The sequence below is a fragment of the Solea senegalensis genome, linkage group LG21 (assembly GCF_019176455.1).
Source record: "Solea senegalensis isolate Sse05_10M linkage group LG21, IFAPA_SoseM_1, whole genome shotgun sequence".
Lineage (NCBI taxonomy): Eukaryota > Metazoa > Chordata > Actinopteri > Pleuronectiformes > Soleidae > Solea > Solea senegalensis.
The window spans coordinates 16,764,049-16,787,459 of record NC_058040.1 but is presented as its reverse complement, the minus strand read 5'-3'; the positions used below and the strand labels follow the sequence as shown (position 1 = coordinate 16,787,459).

General features: G+C 43.0%; 2 protein-coding genes across 2 annotated transcripts; both read right to left on the bottom strand.

Annotated features, from left to right (window-relative positions):
- Window positions 1-1,806: 1,806 nt before the first annotated feature.
- Window positions 1,807-17,170, bottom strand: tprn (taperin). The gene is made up of 4 exons (XM_044053558.1): window positions 14,885-17,170; window positions 3,238-3,430; window positions 2,189-2,316; window positions 1,807-1,977 (listed from the first exon to the last, which is right to left on the bottom strand). Exons 1-4 carry the CDS (start codon window positions 16,997-16,999, stop codon window positions 1,915-1,917), a joined length of 2,499 nt encoding a protein of 832 aa, XP_043909493.1. The 5' UTR covers window positions 17,000-17,170; the 3' UTR covers window positions 1,807-1,914.
- A 1,636-nt stretch (window positions 17,171-18,806) lies between these two features.
- Window positions 18,807-23,200, bottom strand: tmem203 (transmembrane protein 203). Its single transcript, XM_044012538.1, has 2 exons — window positions 23,038-23,200; window positions 18,807-21,476 (listed from the first exon to the last, which is right to left on the bottom strand). Exon 2 carries the CDS (start codon window positions 21,253-21,255, stop codon window positions 20,839-20,841), a length of 417 nt encoding a protein of 138 aa, XP_043868473.1. The 5' UTR covers window positions 21,256-21,476; window positions 23,038-23,200; the 3' UTR covers window positions 18,807-20,838.
- Window positions 23,201-23,411: the final 211 nt, after the last annotated feature.

The following is a 23,411-nucleotide window of genomic DNA, read 5'->3' as shown; positions in this document are numbered from 1 at the left end:
TGATACGTCGTATCATATCATTCGTCGATTTGATTTTGTTCGTTAAAACATTCCCGAACTCTGGTGAAATGTTATCGCATCATTTATAACTAAAAAAGCCGGTAAACAGATACTGTGTTGTTACCGCCCTGAATTTAATTACCGAAAAGAACACGTTCGCGCCAACATTTAGGGACGAGCCGATGTGATACTTCGTATTAGTATTGGTCCGATAACGGTCGTAATAATTCGTAAATCGGCGAGTTAAGGCTACGTCGTAAAATGCACAAATGTGTCGCTTACAGCTCAGTCGATGGAAAAACAACTTTATTGGACTGATATCGGATTTATCGGTTTTAGACACAAAAAAAACCAGAGGTACGGAGCTACCGACTTTAGCACGATCGGATTATGCAGGACAGACGTTAAAATACCAAAGTCGTAAAAACATCCAAAAACCGAACAGACAAAGACAAACGTAGGGGGCGACTCTACAGTTGAAGACAGCGGCAGTCGTCTAACATGAGCCCGGCGACGTCTGGATTTCGCGATTTTTCATAGACAGTCTGTGGTTTAAAAACAAAAAACGGGAAGATTTTAAAACTAAATCTTGATAAACTGAGAGTGAACGACAACAACAACAATACTGACTGTGGGTTTGATTCTGGGAGGAAATAAAGTGACACCGTCATAGCAACACTTGGATCAGTTGGCGTGAAAACTTCTTGTACTGAATAGATATATATGTGTGTATGTATATATATTAAAAATAATAATAATAATAAAAAAGAAAAGTACACAATCTTTACATTCGCTGTCGCAAAAACATGCCGCGCCATGAACGATCGCAGTCGTCGCTGCTGCTTCTTCTTCTTCGTGGAATGTTAAAGTACGTGAGGTCCGACTGAAAACAAGATAAGAAAATGTTTTTGTGTTGTTTAGTTTTTTTGTGTTTTTTCGTACGTGAAGATGTCGCAGACATGCAAACTTCAAACCGAAGCGGGAATAAAGACACGAAAGCTCGGAAAATACGGGGGAAACATTCTACGGGACGATGATTTGTGAGAACGTACGAACAAACGTACGAACAAACAGACGAACAAACAGACGAACGTTATTGGCCAAGGTCACTTTTCAAGCTTTTTTTTTTTGTTTTTTTTTGCTACTGTTCGACAGAAAACATTTGTCGTTAAAAACTTGTTCCTCCTGAACGAACGTTCGTACCAGCAGCTTCACTTTGCGGCGGCGTTCACCGGAAGAAGAATAACAAACGATTAATGAACAATAACGAAGCTTTACAGTAGAAGAATGGAGATGTTTGTTGAAATCAAAAAAACATGCAGATACGAAAAATCTGTGGCACCGTTCACCCCTTTTTTTTGATTGTTTTGTTCTTTAAACGACGTTTTTGCCGCTAACCCCGAAAAATCTTTGTACTAACACTGAAATAACCGTCGCCATGACGATGCACCGATACGTGAGCAACTGGAGGCTTCCTGTTCTCGCGGAAACGGATGGGACGTCTCTCTGGGTTATTTTTCACAATCGACGCGATGCCATAACTTTATCGTGTTTTTAATCGGGTAAAAGAAGAAGAAGAAGAAGATGGAGGCGGACAGATCAACTGTCCACGATCAGAGCGGGAAACACAGACCAGCTGCTGTTTTCCCCCAATTTCTTCTTCTATCAACGGAAAAAAACAAGGTGGAAATCAAACACCAGCCACCTGGAAACAAACAAAAAAAAAACACGTTTCTATGCAGATGATCGTGTGGCATATGTGTGTGTGTGTGTGTCGTGGCAGGAAATTAGCCCCTCCCTCCCCTCCCAAAAAAAAGTATAACAATAACAACAACAATAATAATAACAATACATTTTTCCTTTCCCAACAGGAAATGGCTGTGCTTAGAGGCGGAGCATGGAGGTGGAGGCGGGTCAGAAGTAAAGGGCGGGTTCACTGCTGTAGTCGGACAGCGAGGAACTGTCTGCCGGTGTGAGCTGAGGAGGAAGAAAAGATTTTAACGTTAAAATCCGCGTATGATCTCCAACACGTGTAAAGCTGACGCTGTATGTAAAGTTCCTCATAAACCAAAAAACGGAACGCTCACTTTTACGTAACATTTGTGGTTTTCCTGCTAAAACGTGTCAAAATCTCTGACCTTATGGACTAAGTGAACATGCTGTTGATTCATTGAAAGAGTCTTTTCACCATAACTTCCTCTGTCATCTGTGTGTGTTGGGAAGCCGCATCTTCCTGGAGAACACTCTCGGTTTCATGCTTGTGTTCTTGCCAGGCGCTGAAGTCCACCGAGTGTTTGGGAATGTAGCTGGACAGATCTGAAACATCACAGCATTCTTCAGTTTCTTCTACACTGTCACCAGTTACTCAACGTTTATCATCTCTGCTTTGAAACGTCACAAACTACAAAAAACAATTAAATATACATCATTTACAACACATGCACCTATGTAAATCATTTAAAAGCAGTTTAAATATATTGTTTATATTTGTGAATAATTGTGTGGTTGCAAAAAATAATCCTCAAATGTAGTTCAGAGTTTGTCCAGTAGAGGTCACCATCATCACACACATTTATGGTGCAACACACCATAGAGATGATGATATAATCTAGAATCAATGACCTGATCATTGTAGTTATAGGAGTTGGGTCTTTTAAATAGGTTATTCAGTTTCATTAGCCGCTATTAGCCAACAAAAGCTCATCTTATAAAATATACACCAAATTAAATCAACAAAATGTTGAGGATATATTTGCTTTGTAAACCACTCACTGTTCCACACCAAACCCCATAGAGAAAATCAGTGATTTAAGCTCACGGGGACACAGGAGCTGCTACTCTACTGCTGCCCCTGTTGGTCAGTTTGTGTCACTACAGCAAACACAAACAAAGGATGAAGTAACAAAATAACACGTGAACTTAGTGAAGGAGGCAGCAGTGGATCAACCACTCCTGTGTGTTGTGATGTTAAAATCACTGATTTTCTCTTCGAGATTTGGTGCTGAAGGAAAGAGGCCTCTAATGGTGAGATAAAGCCATGAACATATACTTATGATGACAGTCGACTTAAGCAGACACTGATTTTGATCCAAAAGTGTCCCAATCAAATCCAAAAGAATCACATAATATAAATATACAGTTTCAATGTTAGGCGGCTTATAACTGATAGGACGTTATCATCTGCATAGAGGTTGATGTGATGTTTTAACGTCAACGTTGTCACTGTCGTCGTCTCACCGTTGCTGTTGCCCGCGTGCGTGGGTGAGGTGGTGAAACTGGGTCGAGGGATGTGGATGCGTCCCACCATGCTCGGCTGCTCGTCAGACATCTTCCCGTCCTCGTCGTCCTCGTCCCCGCTGTCCCACACGCTGCTCTCAGACGGATACTCGTAAGTGCTCTGCAGACTGGACTCGTTGAAGGAGATTTGCAGCTGAAAGAGGAAGAAATGAGTCAATTATAAACGTGTTTTTGTGATTATTATGTGATTATTTTTTATTAGAGATGATAAAATGATTGATCCTTTGGGTAAATATGCGTTTGTTTTAGTTGTAAACGCTTCATAAAAGTAATTTAATTGCAGTCCGTAATTAACTTTCACTGGCACCTTAAGGATTGACTCATCTGTTTTTACAAGTTTTTTTCGGGTCTGTTTTTACGGAAAAAAAATTCGAGTCTGTAATTACATCATACAATCATACAGATCAATCACAAGCCGGCGAGTTCCTGCGACGCTGCCCCCTGTCTTACATGACAGGAAACTACAGCTGGAATCTCCCATTAAAGCTCTGTGTTGAATAAGTCATGAGGTCATAACCTGTAAATGTTTGACTGTCGTTGTAAAAGCAGCAGCAGACGACATAAAGGAGAGACAGACGTCTGCTCAAATCACGACACAAAAGAAAATTTGTGTCTTTGTTGACACAGTTTTCTGCAAAAGTTTGGCCTCCAAATCAGACACTTACACGAGTAAACAGGAAACAGCAGGTGGTTTGTTTACTTTGTAAAGAACGCGCTCGTCTGCAGACGGTATAAACGGTTGCTAAGCGCCACACAGTTTACACGAGTAGAATCTCATGAATTTTTATTTTGATTTTAATATTTGTTTCACAAGCGTGAAACAAACGTGTTTACATATTTTCTATCAATGTTGCCTACTGCAGCTTTAATAACCATGTGTCCAGGACCCACACACACACACGAACACACCGTGCGATCAGCTGACTGCTCTTAACAAACTGTACCTGGCTCCATCTACTCTGCGACTGTGAACTAAATCTGCTCTAATCACCGTCACAAGGCGACGAGCCAGTCACACACACACTCACAGGCTCCACACTCAGTCATTTCAAGCTTATTTTATAAAAGCTTGAATTTTCGGATAAGTAAGATTCAAACTTTTACCTTTAAACCCTGTTTGAGCTCAAAATATACAGCCTAGAAGCACATTAGACCATCTGAAGTAATGACTATGTGGTCCAGCAGAGGGCGCACAGCTCCCACATTGAATGCCATATTAGCCCTTGAAGAAAAACAGTTGAGTTCATGTCTGAAAACAGCTCTTCGGTGTTGGTTTTCTTACACAAATGACATTAAAACAAAGGTCTTTCGATCACGGTGAGTTCACAGAATTTCATTTTCAGGTCTAAGTTCAAGAGACTGAGGACATGGGTCCACAAAGACCAAGACTAAGGACCTGCAGATTCTAAAGTCTTCAGTCTAGAGGTACAATTTATTTATTTGAAAATGAAAGAGGAAGTTTTAAATATTCAAAGTTACGGGAAATAATCTTATCTCCACTTGGATGATTCCCAATCACGTCTTGATGATTTAACTGTAGTAAAAATATCCAATAAAAGTTCATAAAAGACGCAGATAAATAATGATCACGTTTGCTGAGGAGGCTTTTGTTGTCGTTCTCTTATATTCAGCTCAGGTGGCAGACGAGGGTTCAGAGGTCAGTCTGTGAACTTAGAGCGAGACTTTACGACCGTCACAATTCATTCATTCATCCATCCATCGACAGAAAACGGAGCTTTGAGTCACTTTCTTAAGTCGCTTATTCTCCCACACCAAACCCCACAGAGAAAACCAGCGATTTTAACGTCACAGCACACAGGAGTTGTTGATCCACTGCTGCCTCCATCACTAAGTTCATGTGTGTTATTTTGTGAATTCGGCATTTGAAATCTTTTGTTCTGATTTACCTCAGTGACACAAAGTGACCACACGAGGCAGCAGTAGACCAGCAGGTCCTGTGTCCCTGTGAGCTACAATCAATGATTTTCTCTGTGGATTTTGGTGTGGTGGCACAATTCAGTTTTTGTTTTCATCAGTCATGTTTTTTTTTTTTTCCTGCACAGAGTGACATCGACAAACAAAGGAAGTGAGAGAGGAAGGAATGACTCAGCGAAATGTCTTCATGAAACTGCTGCTGACAGTTGGCAAGATGAACGCAGAGCCGGGAATTCTTCCCAGGCCACCAGGCATGGCCTGTCCTCATTTAGTGAAAAATGAATGGACGGACACACACACACACACACACACACACACATACACACCCAGGTTTGTACAGCTATTCTTCTAAGGCCTCAGCATTGACTTTCATTCATTGAAGCAGTCCAAACAAAGCCTAATCACTGACTTTAACTTAACCACAATTCAGATCTTAGTCCTAAACTTAAGCAGTTCCTTTTCTGAAATGAGGTTCTGCCTCATTAGGGACCAGGTCTTGGTCTCCATGAGGACTACTGGTCCTGAGGTCAGTGTTTATGACAGAAAAAAGGTCCCAAAGAGGCAACAAATACTGGTACAATGAGTTCTTTGAACACTGGATGGATTCAGGGTGTGTGTGTGATAATGTGTTTCTGTATTTATCTCCGTATCACCAGGTGACACACGGTGTGGGTGTGGGTGGGTGTGTGGACGTGTTCTTACCGCATACGTGTATAAAAGGGTTCGATATCTGTGCTGCTTTGATAAACCTATTGTGTTAAAGGTTCAATATGTGACTTTCTGCCTCATTAAGATAAAAGGAAACAAATATTAGGTAAATATGAAGTACTGCGCTGGATTCAAATATTCCACAACAATAATTCAAAGCTAGTGAAAGTAAAGCAGGGTTCTCGGTGCATTGAGTTAACGAGATGCATTCAAAAGTCAGTTCTTACGGAAAGGGAATGTACCAAATGCTTCCAGTGACCTGGAAGTGATAGCCGGAACTCGGAATATCCGAGGTCATGGGGCTCGAGCTCTGCGTGTTTTCACCAACCAAAAACAAACGCGATGGTGACCGCTAATGCTAATGCCAGCAAAGCCGCGATTCCACCGCGACATATTAGTTGACATTGGAACTCAGAAATCAGAACTGGGAATGACATTCACCGCATTCCAGTTGAGAAGTCGGAAACACAGATGCATCTCAGGCTAGGCTAACCGGTGTTAGCAATACCAATCGATAACAACTCTCTACGTGGTTTTTTTTTTGCGCACACAAACAGTGTAGCAACACGTCTACGATTAAAAATTAAACAGTACGATGATTTACTGTGAAACAACAGTAACAGTAAAAGTAGCAGTTTGTACAGTGGTGGCAGCCATCTTGGAATCCCATGTCGATGGGAGTGGTGAAGTTGGTTGTGAGTTTCCAAGATGGAAATCGGAAGTCAGTAAAAAAAAAAGAAAGAATGAAATTTACCGGGGTCTTTGAATGCATCTCGTTAGCTTGACGCGCCAAAAACCCTGCTTTACTTTAAATAATACCACAAAACATTTGAATACAGGGCTTCACCACCACCCCCGCTGCCCAGATTTCCTAGAAACACCCCTGCCTGTGAGACAGAATGGGAAACTCTTAAAGTGACAACACGACTGTTAACGAGCTGAGAGTCACAGCACAGACGTGTAGGTGGTGGCTGTTACTCCACCACCACCACCACCACCATCATGATGCCAAATGTGAAAATGTGTGTTTACGCTGCAGTGTGTGTGTGTGTGTGTGTCATGATGAGTGTGTGAGTCACTGCTGTAATAGTGAGCTATTTGTAGACAGGCGTGTGTGTGTGTGTGTGCTGTTATGTGATCGATAAGAGACGTAGATGTGAGACGACGACGCTGATTCAACTATGAACTTCAGAATATCTATATTTTCTGGATTCATCGAGTACTTGTTTCAGTGTTTCTCAAACCTGGGAATGATGATGTTTCTCACATTTCTTTGCTCGATTAATCAAGAAAATAATCTGTTAATTGCTCGTTCAGGTCCAGGTCCAGGTCCAGGTCTGGATCTTATGATGGTGTGTGGCGGTCTGATATAGATCAGTAATGATTCATGTTGGGATCGTGACGGGATCCTTTGCTGTCCTTTCATCTTCCTGTTTGCATTTCAGACACGCCCGACTCTCGCACGCCCTAAACTCTGTGTGTGTGTGTGTGTGTGTGTGTGTCTCACCTTACACACACACACACAGTTATATTTACCAGGTCAAACTTTCTCAACAATGAATCACATTTCAAATCAGTATGTTATCAGTGGTTAGCCACCAGGGGGCGACTGACAGTGTTTGCCGTCTCCCGTCTCAATGCCACGGGCTCTATAGCGCCTCCTCAGGTGAAAACTAAATTGAGCTCAACCGATTTTCCCCAAACTTGGTGTGAAGATGTTATCGACCAACAAAGAAGGCGACCGTAACCGTGGTCTCAAGGAAGACGGCCGCTTTGAATGGCGATTCGTATCCTATGTAAATGAGCGACACATCAAAGGAGAAATGTTGTCAATTTTTACCTTTACCCTTACCTTACCCTTACCTTAATATAAACCAATTTCTAACCCTATAACCAGGTCTTAAGCCTGGAAAAGCCCTTTAAAATTGTGAGGACCAGATGAAAATGTCCTCACTCTCTCTGGTTTAACCATTGTCTCAACTCAACAGGAAGTCGGCCATTTTGACGATTTGCATCCTATGTAAATGAGCGACACATCAAAGGAGAAAAGTTTCCAAGTTTGTGAAAAAACACGATACATGTTCAAACATGCAGAAAAAAACTCATCGCAGTGTTTTCAACAGTGTTCACAGAACATCGCGAGTTTTAGGAAAAAGATCGTGAATCTGTTGACGGTGAAGACAACGATTTAGTTTCTCTTTTTTATGGAATAAATATGTAGTTCACAATTAAAATATTTTTTGATAAATGCAAATTGAATCTGTCTTAAGAAATACCTTAATATAACTTAATGTTAATGTTTGAAGAAGAAGAGAAATGTACAATATTATCAGCTCTGACATCACTGTGTGTGTGTGTGTGTGTGTGTGTGTGTGTGTGTTCTCATCCTAATGACAGGATAGAATGGCTCGAGCGCCTTGTGTTGCCGCGGCAACAAGCACCATGGATATGCGACAAGAGGGGAAACGGGAGAGTAGATGGTCAGAGAGAGAGAGAGAGAGAGAGAATGACTGAGATGGAGAAGCTGTTACACACACACACACATATACACAGTATACATAAAGAGAATGTTTATTTATATAAATGTGTTAGTGACTTAAACGACGACAGAAGCTTCTCTGCACATGTGAGGCCACAGAGGAGGATTAGAGAAAACGTGTGTGGATCATAAACAGCCTCTGTGGACAGTGTTTGAATAACATTTACATTATCTACCAAATAAAGCAGCAGACACACACACGCACGCATGCACGCACACGCACGCACACACACGCACGCACACACGCACGCACACAGTGACGATGATGGAGAAGAAAAACACAACGTCAGAAAACCGTCAAAAAAAGAAGCTTTGACGTCGTCTGATGCTTCAAGTCTTTTCATCTTCATCCCACACACACACACACACACACACACACACCCTTACCTTTACCCTTACCTTAATCTAAACACAATTCTAACCAGGTCAACAACCAGGTCTTAAGCCTCAAGAAGCCCTTTAAAGTTATGAGGACCAGACAAAATGTCCCCACAAAGACACACATACAAAAACAGACACACACAGACATATTGGGAGGACCCTCATAGACATATTCCCTTACCCTTTACCCATTACCCTTACCTTAACCATCACTATCGCAACTAACCCTAACCAGGGCCTAACATAAACCTCATTCTAACTCTAACCCCAAGACCAGGTCTTAATCCTGAAAGTGAAAGTGTGAGGACCAGACAAAATGTCCTCACACACACACTTACACACACACACACACACGCTGAATTAAACATGGTGGTGATAGTGAGGCTTTGCTGCCTGAATCCTAATTACACTGACTTTACACAGAGTGTGTGTGTGTGTGTGTGTGTGTGTGTGTGTGTGTGTGCGTGCGTGTGTGTGCGTGTGTGTGTGAGAGAGAGGACCAAAAACATATAAACCACAGGGAGTGAGGACATTTTGTTGGTCCTCACAACTTGAACGGGCTTTTTCGGGGTTAAACCTGGTCTGGAATTGTTTACAAGGACTTCCCACACCTTAGTTTACATCAAATTCAAGGACTTTCCATGACTAAATTCCCTTAGAAATTCAAGGACAGAATGTGCTGACATAGCTGAAGACGGGAGGACAACTTTGTAAGAGCCTCTCAAATTCAAGGGCTTTCCAGGACCAATTTGCTCAAATTCAAGGACTTTTCACGACCAGTTGCCTCAAATTCAAGGACTTTTTAGGGATTTTCCAGGACCCATTCCCTCAAATTCACGGACCTTTCCAGGACCAATTCGTTCAAATTCAAGGACTTTCCAGGACCAGTTGCCTCAAATTCAAGAACTTTTCAGGGATTTTCCAGGACCCATTCCCTCAAATTCACGGACCTTTCAAGGACCATGTCTCACAAATTCAAGGAGGTTGCAATGACTTTCTAGGACCATTTCCCTCAAATTCAAGGACTTTCAAGGACAGGTTTCTTCAAATTCAAGGATTTTTGAAGTACTTTCCAGGACCAATTCCATCATGATAATGGCTCGGGTCAATGATAATGACTGTTCATTAACAGACAGCCCCATCATTTAAAACTTTAATTGAAGTGGGGTGGAAGTTTTCAGGACATTTAAGGGAGGAGAGTGAGACAGGGAATGTCTGTGAGCTGGTAAATTATTAAACACAATGGACTTTCACACCTGTAGTCCAGGCACCACAATGTAAATGTAGGAGTGTGCCCTTTCATTGGCCTTCCTGTGTTTCACACACACACACACACACACAGAGTCGTTTAGGTTTTAGAGTATTTTTAAAACTGCTGAATGACTGACATTTAAAAAAGAGAGAGAGAGAAAACTGTGGTTTCACTCGCACACAAGAAAACACAAATTTTCTATGACTTAAAAATCCATACAGGAGCACACGGGTTGATTTAAAGGCATAGTCCAGCTATTTGTCAGGTTCGCTGTGTAAGATCTGAACCTTTATCTCAAGGTTACGCAGCCTTTTCAGTGAAGTTTGTAAACCACTCGTTCTCCTGCACCAAACTCCATTGACAAAATCACCAATTTTAGCTCACAGGGACACAGGAGCTGCCGGTCCACTGCTGCCTCGTGTGGTCACTTTGAGTCACTAAAGTGAATCTGAACGAAGGATTTCAAACACAGACGTCACAAGATAACACATGACAACTCGCCGATGGAGGCAGCAGTGGATCAACAACTCCTGTGTGCTGTGATGTTAAAATCACTGATTTTCTCTATGGAGTTTGGTGTGGGGAGAGGAAGCGGTTTACAAAGTGATACAAACTTCAGTTTCCTGTTTGAAAACAGGGAGTGAGTGGTTTACAGACTTAACTTTCTGTCGGAAAACATGTGAAAAATGGAGGAAACTGAGGTTTGAAATCAGTTTATTCCTGCGCAACCAAACCCCACAGAGAAAATTGTCATTTTTAGCTCACAGGAACACAGGAGCTGCTTGTCCACTGCTGCCTCATGTGGTCACTTTGTGACACTGAGGTTAACCCGAACGAAGGGTTTTAAACACTGAAATCCCAAAATGACACATTTGAACTTACTAATGGAGGCAGCAGTGGATCAACAACTGTGTCCCTGTGGTGTTAAATCGCTGATTTTCTCTATGGGGTTTGGTGTGGGGGAGGGAGCAGTTTACAAAGTGACACTGACTTCAGTTCCCTGTTAGACGGTGATATAAATAGGTGATTATAATCTGCAGAAGTGTGCAGTCACATGTATCCACACTTAAAAAAATCCTGAACTATCACTTTAAGTCTCGCTGTAGTAGAGAATAAGCCAATATACCGTCTCTCAGACGTGCACTACTAAATCTCTCTCTCTCTACAACCACATGGGTCTGTCTCTATTTTCCCATAATAACCGGTCAGAGCAGCAGAGACTTCAAAAACAAAACCACGCCGCCTCCTCCTCTCGTGTCTCCGTGCCAGCTTCATCTCTCCTCGAAGAAAAAGAGCTGCCGGCTACGAGTGAAGCCGGGCAACTCGGCCAACGAGGTTATAGCAACAAAAAAATATAGAATACGGATGACGGTGATGACGTCAGATTAAAATGAAGGAATCATTTTTACGACAGTGACAGAAAACTGTCAACCGTTGGTTTAAAAACACATTTATGGACAGAAAACATGGAAAAACATGTCTTTAGCTGCTTCATTTTAAGTCTCACCTAATAAAATCCACACCAATCTTTACAACACGTTTTTAGAGGTTAGGGTTAATTGTTCATTTGGATGTATTTCAGTGGCACAAACTGACCACACGAGGCAGCAGTACAGCAGCGACTCTGTGCCTGTGAGATAAAATCGCTGTTTTTCTCTATGGACTTTGGTGTTGGAGAACGTGCAAAACACTTTATTTTCCAGTCAAAAAAGGCTGTTTAATGGCAAGATAAAGTGGATAATGGCTGAACTATCCCTTTAAATGTATAAAACTACACATATATAGTGTGATAACTACAGTTATTGCTCTATCATTTAGCCCTAAGCCACGAGTAAAAACTCCTGCCTGCGCTCAGTTAACACATCCCAGTCCAGCCATCGACAGCGAGTTATTCCCGTCGGTGTCTTTCACTACAAAAGCCAATTTTATGCAAATGAAGAAGTGATGCTGTACAAGAAGCTGCACTTGACCTACATACACAGCTCTTACTTCCTCAGTGCAGAGGAGGAGATCACAGGAAGCTGAGAGCAAAGGCACAGGCCTTATTAACCACCGCCACCGCACACAGGAATAAAGCAGTGCACTGTGGGTAAAAGGAGACGAAACAACAACGATAAGAGGACACGAGGAAACACACAGAGCTCTGACGTGGTGGACGAGGCTGCACAATTACATATAGAGTATTTGGAAAAACCTCCGTGAAGAGCTAATGATCTGCTTCACTGGTGGAGGCCCTGACGTGAAAGTGGAACATTGTTTTTCAGCCAAAGTTCCTCATGAAAAACCCACAACTGTGAGCCGAGGTCGTTCTCGGACGCTCAACACAAATTCCACACAAATTATACAGGCCAGGCCGAAGCCGCCGTGCTTTTGTGATTGCTCGCACGGCCCAGCCCAGAAGAGAGAGAGAGGGAGAGAGAGAGAGGGAACAAAAAGTGGGCCTTGATGATGAGCAGAGATACAACAACAGGAACAAAAAAACAAACACGGCATGTGTTCCTGTCTCATGGTCGCACTCGCCCGCTAATCTACGTACATCGCATTCAGACGATGTCTCACGGTCAAAAACCCGTCATAATAATAAAGTTATGATGTGACGCTTTATTTTGAAAATCCCACACTTATTTACGCCAAATACTAAAATATACGACGCTGAGCAGATGCCAAACAAGCAGATGTCTGCTACTAGATTTCCATTGGAAGGAATAGTGTAGCAATATTTTTTTAAAGGGATATTTCAAGTTCTATGTGACCACACGAGGCAGCAGTAGACCAGCAGCTCCTGTGTCCCTGTGATCTAAAATCTCTGATTTTCTCTATGGGGTTTGGTGTGGAAAAGAAAGTGGTTAATAAACTTCAGTTTCCAGGCAGGAAAATGCTGTAGTAGATTTTAGTGAGCGTTTAGTGAAGAGGCTAAATACTGCTTTAACTTAAGGGTTGTGATGTCACTGAAAGTATCCTTAAGCTAAAGTGTCCGCCTGCAAAGATGGAGGACGAAATGAGTCACAGTTGTTATCGCACACACTCCACACCCTGTAACATGTAAACCAGCTCTGTACAAATGTGTCATGCAAAGTTAAAACGCACACACACAGAGGGGCTGATCCAGAGCCTGCAGCTCATGCTGCATTAATTACAATCATATTTAATTCATCGCTAATACAGATTTAACAGGAGCGATTTGTGCAAAGCCAGCGCGGGATAATTCCAATTCTGATTTCAAGATAAGTGAAGCGCTTAACATTTAATTAGGAAATTAAACTGTAAAAAATATAAAGTCCAAGCTGGAGCAAATCCCAGACAGGGGGGGGTGAGAGAGAGGGGTGAGAGAGAGAGAGATCCTGAGCCTCAATGAGTTTATTAAGTGAAAAAAGCCAATAACGCTCTCATTCCACGACAACTAACGCACTTATTTTAGGACGGGAAACAACGGGAAATCAAAGTGCTGTGTTGTGCAGTGATGGGATTTACAGCCGCAGACACGTGAAGAAGAAGAAGAAGAGGAAGAAGAAGAGGTCGACACAGCGCTGCTCAGCAGACACAGGTGAAGGCTTTGGTTCAAGAAGATGAAAAGAAAAAAAAAAGCTCTTCCTGTGTGACGCTCGCACAACGAGTCCACGACTAAATTTAGATCAAGGGAAACTAAAACGATGCCTCTGAGAAGATCTGGCACCTGTTTCACACGAGACTGAGGCGACAAAACTACTATTCAACGACAACATCAAGCAATGAATGGGCTGGTTTTTGTGATTTCAGCTGCTTAAATGTGCTTTTCTTTGCTCTGCCGTGACACAAAGCTGAATATCTTTTTGCTTTGGTTTGTACAATTATCTAATTGTATGACTTGTTGTTTTTCATTACCACAGAATGGCCATTTTGAACCAACATGTTATTACAGTAGCCCACAATGGACAAACTAAAGGCTACATAGGGTTCGACCGCACACTTGGAAGAGAAGCGTGAGGTGAGGGGCAAAGTTGTGACTTTACCAACAAATAACACACTGTGCCTTTAAACCACCAATTTAATAGAGTTTTTATTGCCAGTAACATTTGGGGTTTGAAACATCACTGGGAAAGATAGTTTTGACAATCTAGCACCCCAATGCTGGAAGTGGGCGTCCATTTTGTCTTTTAAAAACAGATTTTTGTCACTGAACAAACGAGAAACCTGATCAAATCTATGTCAACTTAAGTCTACGACGTGTTAGCAGTAGGTTCACGTCTTTATCTCACGGTGAGACAGACTTTTCCAACAGGAAACTGAAGTTTCTAAAACACTCACTCTCCCACACCAAACCCCATGGAGAAAATCAGCATTTTTAGCTCGCGGGGACTCAGGAGCTGCTGGTCCACTGCTGCCTCATGTGGTCAGTTTGTGTCACTCAGGTAAATCTGAACAAATGTTTTCAAACCCCGAAGTCATAAAATAACACATTTAAACGGAGGCAGCAGTGGATCAACAACTCCTGCGTGCTGTGATGTTAAATCGCTGATTTTCTCTGTGGGGTTTGGTGTGGGAGAGTGAGTGGTTTACAAACTTCAGTTTCCTATTGGAAAAGTCTGTCTGACAGTGAGATAAGGACGTCCCAAACCTGTTTTTGATCAAATAATTGATTTTAACACAAAGAAAAGAAGAAAACCGTCCACATTTAAAAAGTAGAACTTCTCTGTTTCAGTTTTTATTACTAATAATGTCGGAAAAATTAATTTCTATCCATATATTTGGACTATTTTGTCACTTGTGTCTTGAAACTCAGTGTTTTCACTCACCTTCTTGCCCGTGGAGCCGGTCTTGGAGAGGCAGGATTTGGCGAGGGACAGGTACCCACCGACGACCTCGATCTCCTCGACAGCAGGGTAGCGTTTCTTCAGCAGCGAGCCCAGCTGAGAATACGGGGCCTGTGGGGGCGTGGACCCCGGCGGGGCCTCGGTTACAGCTTCTGGCTGGGGCTCGGGTGAGCTCGGCTGGGCCTCGGGGTCGGCTCTGCGTTTAGGCACCACAGTGAACGTGTTCCCCTTCCTCCTCTGCACCATGGGGCTAGGGACAGGGACACGCTGCGGGGGCTCCACCTCGATGTCGTCTATGTTTGTGATTGGCAGATGTTCCACCAGACGCTGTTCTGGAGACGGCGTTGAAGGGACAGGGGAGTCTGGAGAGGTGGGAAGGAGTGAAGAAGGAACAGCTGGAGATGATGAGGGTGAGGACAGGGCTGGGGGAGAAAAGGGAGGTGGGGTGAGACCTGGAGGTGGAGACAAAGGTTTTGAGACTGGAAACAGTGAAGGACTTGTGGCAACAGCAGGAGATGGTTCGAGCTTGGGCGTCACCCTCTCTGTCTCCTTCTCTACGTCCTCCCTCCTCTTTGAGAGGGTCACGTTGGGTGTTGGGGTGTGTGAAGTTGGCACTCCTGGCGTGGGCACCTCTGCCCCCCTATGGGAGGGGGAAGACTTGATGGGGCCAGATGATGTGGGGGCGCTTGTTCCAAGGCGGCGCTTGGGGATCACTATGAAAGAATTGCGGGACTGCAGACGCAGGTTTGCCAGGGCCAGCGCCTGAGTGTCCCCATCGGGAATCTGTTGGAGGTCCGGCTTCGGAGCAGGACGGATCTCAAAGTGAGGGGAGATGTGGGGAACCTTGGACGAGACGGGGCTTGTGGGCAACTCGGCACGGGCACGGCGGGTCTCTGGAGAACATGGCACCTTGGGTTTGGGTTGCACCTCAGCAGCCTCCCAGTCCCTCTCTCTGGTGGGCTTGCTTTGCCCCCTGTCAGGCTCATCTCTTCCACTAGTGGAAGGTACCGACAGTGGTGGCCCGGTGGCACGCTGGGGGCTGCCTGGCTCAGAGACAGTGGGCTGTGGCTTTGCTTTGGAAGACCAGGAACTCTGGAAGACAGGCGACGATGGCTGGCTGCTGACCGCCTGGCCCAGTCCAGGCTTTGGCACCAGATCTGGCTGATGTGGCTTTCGCCAGAGTCTTGGTCTGCTGCTGGCACTACAGTCCAGGTCCAGCAGGTTCTCTGTGCTGTGGGACTTCTTCTGTAGCTTCCCATAGTTGCTGTCAAACTTCTGCAGCATCCGGCTGACCCTGCCCTGACCCTGTCCTGCCTCACAAGATGATGACGACGGGAGGTCCTGATGGCCCAGGGTGCTCAGGTTCTCCTCACTCTTGCTTAACGTGGTGTCGTAAATCACCACTTCCTTGGCTCTTATCTCGGTGACAGCACTCCCTCTCCGGTCCAGGAGGTCGTTCAGGGAGCTGTAACTGCTCACACCGTTTGTTTGCCACTTAGTCCCGGTTTTTGCCGCACCGTCTTCCGGATAATAATCCGGATCCGATTCAATTATGATAATGTTCTCTGCGCGGATGGTCCGTATACCGGGTACGCTACCGTACAGTTCCAGGATGTGCTGCACCGGACGGGTGGCGCTCTCTCGGTCCTGCCGTCTCCTCCGCTCCTTCTCCAGCTTAATAAAGGGGTTCTCCTCCAGCGGGCCGAGGCTCTCCTGGAGCACCAGGTTCTCCCGTTTGTCCTCCTCCTCCTCCCTGGGTGTCGTCGCCGCTCGTGTCTCTTTGTTGTGGGAGAAGTGCTGGCTGCCTGCGCTGATGGTGTAATTCCGCCCGGACCCGCTGCTCGCTCCGCCGTGTCCACCACCACCACCACCGCCGCCGCCGTTGCCGCTACTACCGTTCACACTGCCACTCGTGTCGCCGTTCCCCCGCTGCGGTCCCGCTCCTCCGGGACTCGTGTCTGCGGAGGCACCGGCTCCTCCACACCCGCCACCCTTTGCCTTCCTCCTCTCCAGTATCTCTCGCTTCCAGGCCGGCATCCTAGGGCTCTCCTGACCGGGCTCTTGGCGGAGGACGCGGACGTCTCCTCCGCCAGACATCGCAGCGTAATTGTTAGGTCCGGAAGAGGAGGCTCTGGCTGTGGCTTTAAAACCAGTATCCGGCTCCGTGTGTACCCGCAGCACCGATCACCGTACACTCATCCCCGCTGCCGTCACGTCTTTCTCTCTCCTCCGCTTCCTCGCTTTGCTCTCCCCCTCTCTCTCTCTCCCCCACAGTCCCTGAACGCAGCTCCGCCTCTCCGCTGCAGCACGAGCGTCACACCCGCGTCCTGATTGGTCACGGTGGTTCACAGACACGCCTCTCTTTTCTTTGTAATCCACCGCAAGCCGCTCCCGTTTTTATTGTAGACTCCCAGGGCGACCTGTCAATCACGAGTGTTGCGTTCACGGTCAACCCGCGACTCCAAACTTTGGTCAATAATTAACGTTATGAACGGCTATATCGCATATTCAATCATTAAATTTGAATGTGCTGCTTCTATTCCTTGTATTTACACCAATTAACAACATTAAACTTTAATTTATCGCATTTTATCCGTTGAATTTCAGGGCTGCCAAAGGTTTAACTGAGCATTTGCGGTTGATGTCACCTGTCCATAATCCTCCACAGGAGCTAAAGACGAACCTGCTGCTCATGAATCAGCACTTAAAGGGCTATTCTTGGGTACTACAAGAGATTACTGTACCTCATTAAACATTTATCACAGAGCCATAATTAAGAACAACAACAGCACAGTGGAGGAAAATACTCAACATGGGGACAAATTAACAATTCATACATACATTATTATACTCTTTCTAACTTGAAAGATGGAAAATAAAGTCATTAGTCCTGTCCTGGCAGCCACTGGAGGGCCCCATCATATTCATGTATGTTTAAATTACTCAAGATCTGTGTAAATACTATATATTTCACCAATTTTCAAATGAAAACATACATTTCTTGCATGCTAGCTTTCCCACACCAAAGCCCATAGAGAAAATCAGCGTCTTTAGCTCACAAGGACACAGGAGCTGCTGGTTTGATGCTGCCTCTTGTGGTCAGTTTGTGTCACTGAGGTTAAACCATCAATTCATAAAAGTTCATAAAAATGACACATTTGAACTTACAATCTGAGGCAGCAGGCGATCGACAACTACTGTGTGCTGTGACGTGATTTGACTGATTTTAAATTGGCACAAAACTTGAGTTTTCAGTCAGAAAAAACTGTCAAACTTTGGGAAAACAGTGGCAAGAATATTCCGAACATATCACAGATTGAAACTGCTGTAGATTTTATTAACAGGCGCCTTTGTTAAAGTGGCTAAAATCCGTTTTTCCTCATGTTCTCAATGCCAAGTCAAGTACCCCTTTCCATCACACCCCAAAAACCTTAACTGTCCCCTTAGGGGTCCACAATCAATGTATACAGTTATTTTATGACTTGTTTGCAAAGCACCATAAATTAAACTGTGAATTCATTTTTTCCAATTAAACAATTGTGTTTTCCAAAAATAAGTCAGAAATTGCTAAATTAAAAAGTTTTTCTGACCTCAAACAATCACATAATCAGTCGTAATTGTTGACAATAATCCAGAAATAATCAATTTTCCTGTTCTTTGAGTGTGTTGTAGCGGCAACATAACCAAATATTTACATTTATGAAGCTAAAGAAATTTAACATACAATCACTTATTTAACTACCAAAATATCAATATTTGATTAATTGTTGCAAACTTAAAATGGATAACTGCTGAAACAGGTGTCTGGTTAAACTACATTCTTTCAAGCGAGTAGTGCCCCCTTGTGGCCTGAGCCTAAGCTGCAACAACAGACTATTAATAATACAGTGCAAGACAACAGAGATAAAACGTTGATGATTTATTTACACATATATACAGACAACACTAACGGTGCCACAAGAAGAACATAAATAATATGCCGTTTAAAGTTTTCTTCTCCATAAATCAAAATATATATATAATCACACAGAATAATTATTACCCTGAAACGAGGCACACACACAAACATACTATAATACAAAAGTACAGACTGTATATAGACGAGGTGGATCAGAAACATGACATACAGTACAAAAAAACAGCAAAGAAATCCGGGAAGACGTGTTGGTAATCACATTCAGTTCTTAGCTGAAGTCTCAGGACCAGCGACATGGAGCTGGAAAACTAGGTAGTTTTTTTTTTTTTGGAGTACGATGCACGAGAAACACGTCAGCTGACAGGCAACAAAGTGACACGTAAGATAATTCATTTATAAAACTCTTTTTTTCCTGGCAGTCGACTTCTGGGAAAACAAACAAAAACATGCTGCAGCGCTTCCTCCAGCTCCGTCTCCCGTTAGAATTGGCTTCAGTACAAGTGCCGCTATAAATGTCCCCTCGTGTCTCACCGTTGACCTTAAACGCCATTGTGGTCATGGTCCAAACACACACTGAAAACTGTGACATCTTTGTATTCTTAAAAAAGGGAATAGTTCAGGAACCAGTGAGAACATGGACGCTAATCCCACAATAATCTGATTTTAGCCACTTAATAAAAGCCACACCTCATTGAAACTCAATCATTTTAAGTCCATAATATCTTAAAAGAGTATATTAACTAATTTATCTCATTTTCAGACTGGAAACTGAGTTTTTGTTGCAATCTAAACCGCCGTCTCTCCCCTGCACCAAAGTCCATACGAAAATTAGTGATTTAACATCACAGCACACAGGAGCTGTTGATCCACCACTGCTTCAATAATCAAGTGTAAATATGATAATATAGAATGTGTGTGATTGAAATTCATTGTTCCGGATTCACCTCAGTGACACAAACTGACCACACGAGGCAGCAGTCGACCGGCAGCTCCTGTGTCTGTGTGAGCTAAAAACGACTATTTTCTCTATGGAGTTTGGTGCGCGGGAATAAACTGACGATACACTTCCTGTAAGAAAAGGTGGACTAACTAGTTGATATAAAGCAGTGAACACATTCTTAAGCTATCATAGATGTGAGATGGCATATATCTCTAAGTTAAGTCCTTCCTGAACTATCCCTTTATTATAACATCTTTTTAAAACAACTTTCTACGCTCAGAGCAGAGACAGGCTTTTCTGGTTTCGTGTTGCATTATCATCCTCTTTCTGTTATTGTTCTATTATTATTCTCGTTTCCTGCTCACAGGGAAAAAAAACACAAGGCTGCTCGGCTGCTCGGGTTTCAACCACAGGAGCATCATCATTGGAGCTGGGTGAAAAGTTCTGGCCTGGATTTAGTTTCCCACGTCGTCCCAAAGGTGCTGGGCAGAGGCTGAGGTTGAGGATTCTGCGCAGGAAAAAGCAGAAAAGCATTTCTTCTTTTTTCCCAAAATGAAAACTGGCTTCGTGCTCGACAACGTTGAGAAATTGGGAAAATGCAGCGTTTTCATCCGAGTGTGATGTATGAGTAATGAAATGAGGGATATTAAACGTCAATTTATACAAATTATCTGCGTCTTTATGAGAAAAACACCGTGTAACTAAAAGCTGCAGTACGCAGGATCACTAATGAGAGAGTAAATTGTTAAGTTTCATCTGCAGATTGTTAAATATTAATATTTTGGAATCACAATCAATTGTTTGGTTTGTGCCAGATGAAGTGAACCAATCTCTTCATTGTCAAAAAGGAAAAAGATCGTGCGTGGAAAAGTTCAGTTTGCAGCAGGTGCAGAAGTGTTATTATAATAATGCAAAAAAACTAAATCCTGCCTACTGTACCTTTAAGAGAGCAACGTAAAGTCGTGAAACACAAACCTGTTAACATTGAAACACATGAACTGATGTTCACTTTTAAGGTGCAACACAAACAAAAAATGACGACGTAATGCTTTAGATCTCAGGCTGTCCTCTGAGCGCGCCTCAGTTGACGCGACACGCTCGTATCATGAGCAGCTGCAGCAGGATGAAGAGCGGCGACACGATGAGGCCGAACCACAGGTCCCTGGCCTGCTCCTGCTCCGCCAGCTTCTGACACAGCAGCACCTCGCACACCAACTTCAGGCTGAGCACCGTCAGCACCCACACCAGCCGCAGCACCGCCACACGCTTCTCGTTCTCCTGGTACAGCCGGATGGACACGATGGCCGTGAAGTACGTGCTGAGGCCGTCGGCGGCGAACAGCGGCACAAAGACGAGCCACCAGCTCAGCGTCGGCGTCAGCATGTCGGCGCGCAGGGCCACGAGCATGCTGAAGACCAGCAGCGCCAGCAGGTGCAGGAAGAGTTCAAAGGTGGCGAAGCCCAGCCACTGGACGAGTTCCCTCAGAGAGAAGAGCATGGCTGAGAGTGGCGAGGACCGGGGACGGACTGAGCGAGGACGCGCCGGGCAGCCCTGGGTGAGGGTTTGAATCCTCCAGAGTGGAGAGAGCGGAGGAGAGGAGGAGGCGACGCGTCACTGACGATGTCTGGGATAATGACCTCTCTTCTTTCCTGACTACATCTTCATGGAGGGCGTCTGAAGAGTTCGGCTCCAGATCTCCATGGAAAAACAACTTCCTTCTGAACATTTGATAAAGAAAACATGACGTTAGAAAAGAGACGATAAAATAAAAACACAATAAATCAGATTAGACAATGTTAATTTAGCAATGTAATTAAGTTACTGTTAAGAATAGGTTACTAGTTACTAAAAAGTGTTTTTTTAATAATCAAAACAAGTTTTCATATTTTTCAGCTTCTTAAATTTTTCTGACATTTTGTGGACTTAACAAGGACTCTAATGCTGTAATGTAAAGTATATACAAGTTATTCACTGGCGTAAAGTCAGAATAGTATGACAATATATTTACCAAACCACTAAACGATGATATTGTTTTGTCCACAAACCAAAATGATTCAGTTTTTAATGATTTACTTTCAAGAACAAATAAACCAGAAAATATTCACATTTAAGAAGCTGAAAAATCTGAGAAACTTGTTTTAATTATTTAATAAAACATTCAAAACGATGAGCCAATCAATTCTACTAAATTAATCAACTAATTTTATTATCAAGTATTCATTCGTTTCTCTGATTTTTGTTTGTTAAAGAAGGTTTTTTTGAAAAAGAAAAGAAAAGAGAAAAGATGAAAGACAAAACAAGACATTTGAGAAGATCATCATTTGCCGGTTTGGGAAACACAAAATCAAAATTTTTAAACACTTTGTGGACCAAATAATTACTCAAGTAATTGAAAAAATAATAAACAGGTTAATTAGCTTTTCAATGCCTTGCGGATTAATTTAGTCAGTAAAATGTTGCCCGGTGCCACAAACATGGTTTCATGGAGCAAAGAAACCAGAAAATAATCACATTTAAAAAGCTGAAAAATCTGAAAGAACTTGAAAACTCAAAACTAACAAATCAGTTAGAAAATCAGTTGACAATTTATTTAGTAATAGATTGAACGTTGCAGCCCTAAATTATTGATTCATTTCCCGTTTTGAGTGTTTTTGTATAATTAAAACTATTGTTTTAGCTTCTTAAATGTGATCATTATCTGGTTTCTTTGCTTTGTGTAAGAAATAAATCATTAAAAGATGATAAATGTTGGTTTGTGGACAAAACAAGAGATTTAAGAACAACATCATATTCAGGTTTAGGAAACAATGATCAACGTTTTTAACATTTTCTGACATTTTTGTGAAACCAAAAGTACTCTTTTATATAAAAAAATCGTTAGTAATATTGTGTTATGTCATTGTCACAGAAACATGTAAATGACATGTAAAAAAAATGACATGTAAACAGAAAGGACAAATCACAGAGCATCAGGAAACAAGAACACAAATTCTCCTTCTTTTGAGTGGTCAGCTCATCATTTAGCCTCACTAAACTCACATTAACGCCGGGCGACAGTTTTAACCTCATTTTAAACATTTACTCTGTGAAATATCAACGTTTCAGGTAAAAAATAAAATGAGCTGCACTCACTCACACAACAGTGATGCAGCCGAACCCTCAGCTAGCATGTAAGCTAACAGCAGCCAGGGGATGAATCAGCGCCCTGACTTTAAAAACACAGCGCGTGAATTGACGTGAAATAAAACCGCGGTTTAGTGTAACGATGCGTCGTCTTACCTTAACAACAGTCGGTGTTTGTCTCCTCCATTTAAACAAGCTGAAAACAGCTACTACATACAGCTAATAGGCTGTTAGCATCGTAGGACCAGGGGACTGCCTTTTTTTTACGAGGGGGAAAACCTCGCGAGAAGACGGGACCAAGAGTGTACGGTGGCCGATAACAACTTATATATTTGGAAATTAATATGAAAACGTGTCTTAGATTGGAATTGTGACATCAATAAGTCATTTTTTGCTTTACTATTACTAACAATAAAAGTTTAAATGTTACAGTTACCGTGGAATTGTTAGTTTTTGAGACGTTTTTAAGTGTTGTTAAGGCCTCCGGTCAGTAGATGGCGGCAGTGGTGTTTTATCGTCACTTTAAACGG

Bases quoted from the DNA above. Each gene is read 5' to 3' on its own strand.
- tmem203 (XM_044012538.1), bottom strand. From the start codon at position 21,255: ATGCTCTTCTCTCTGAGGGAACTCGTCCAGTGGCTGGGCTTCGCCACC.
- tprn (XM_044053558.1), bottom strand. From the start codon at position 16,999: ATGTCTGGCGGAGGAGACGTCCGCGTCCTCCGCCAAGAGCCCGGTCAG. The intron at 3,431-14,884 runs GTGAGTGAAAAC...TTCCTCTTTCAG, and splicing joins CCGGCTCCACGGGCAAGAAG to CTGCAAATCTCCTTCAACGA. The intron at 2,317-3,237 runs GTGAGACGACGA...GTGATGTTTCAG, and splicing joins GCACGCGGGCAACAGCAACG to ATCTGTCCAGCTACATTCCC.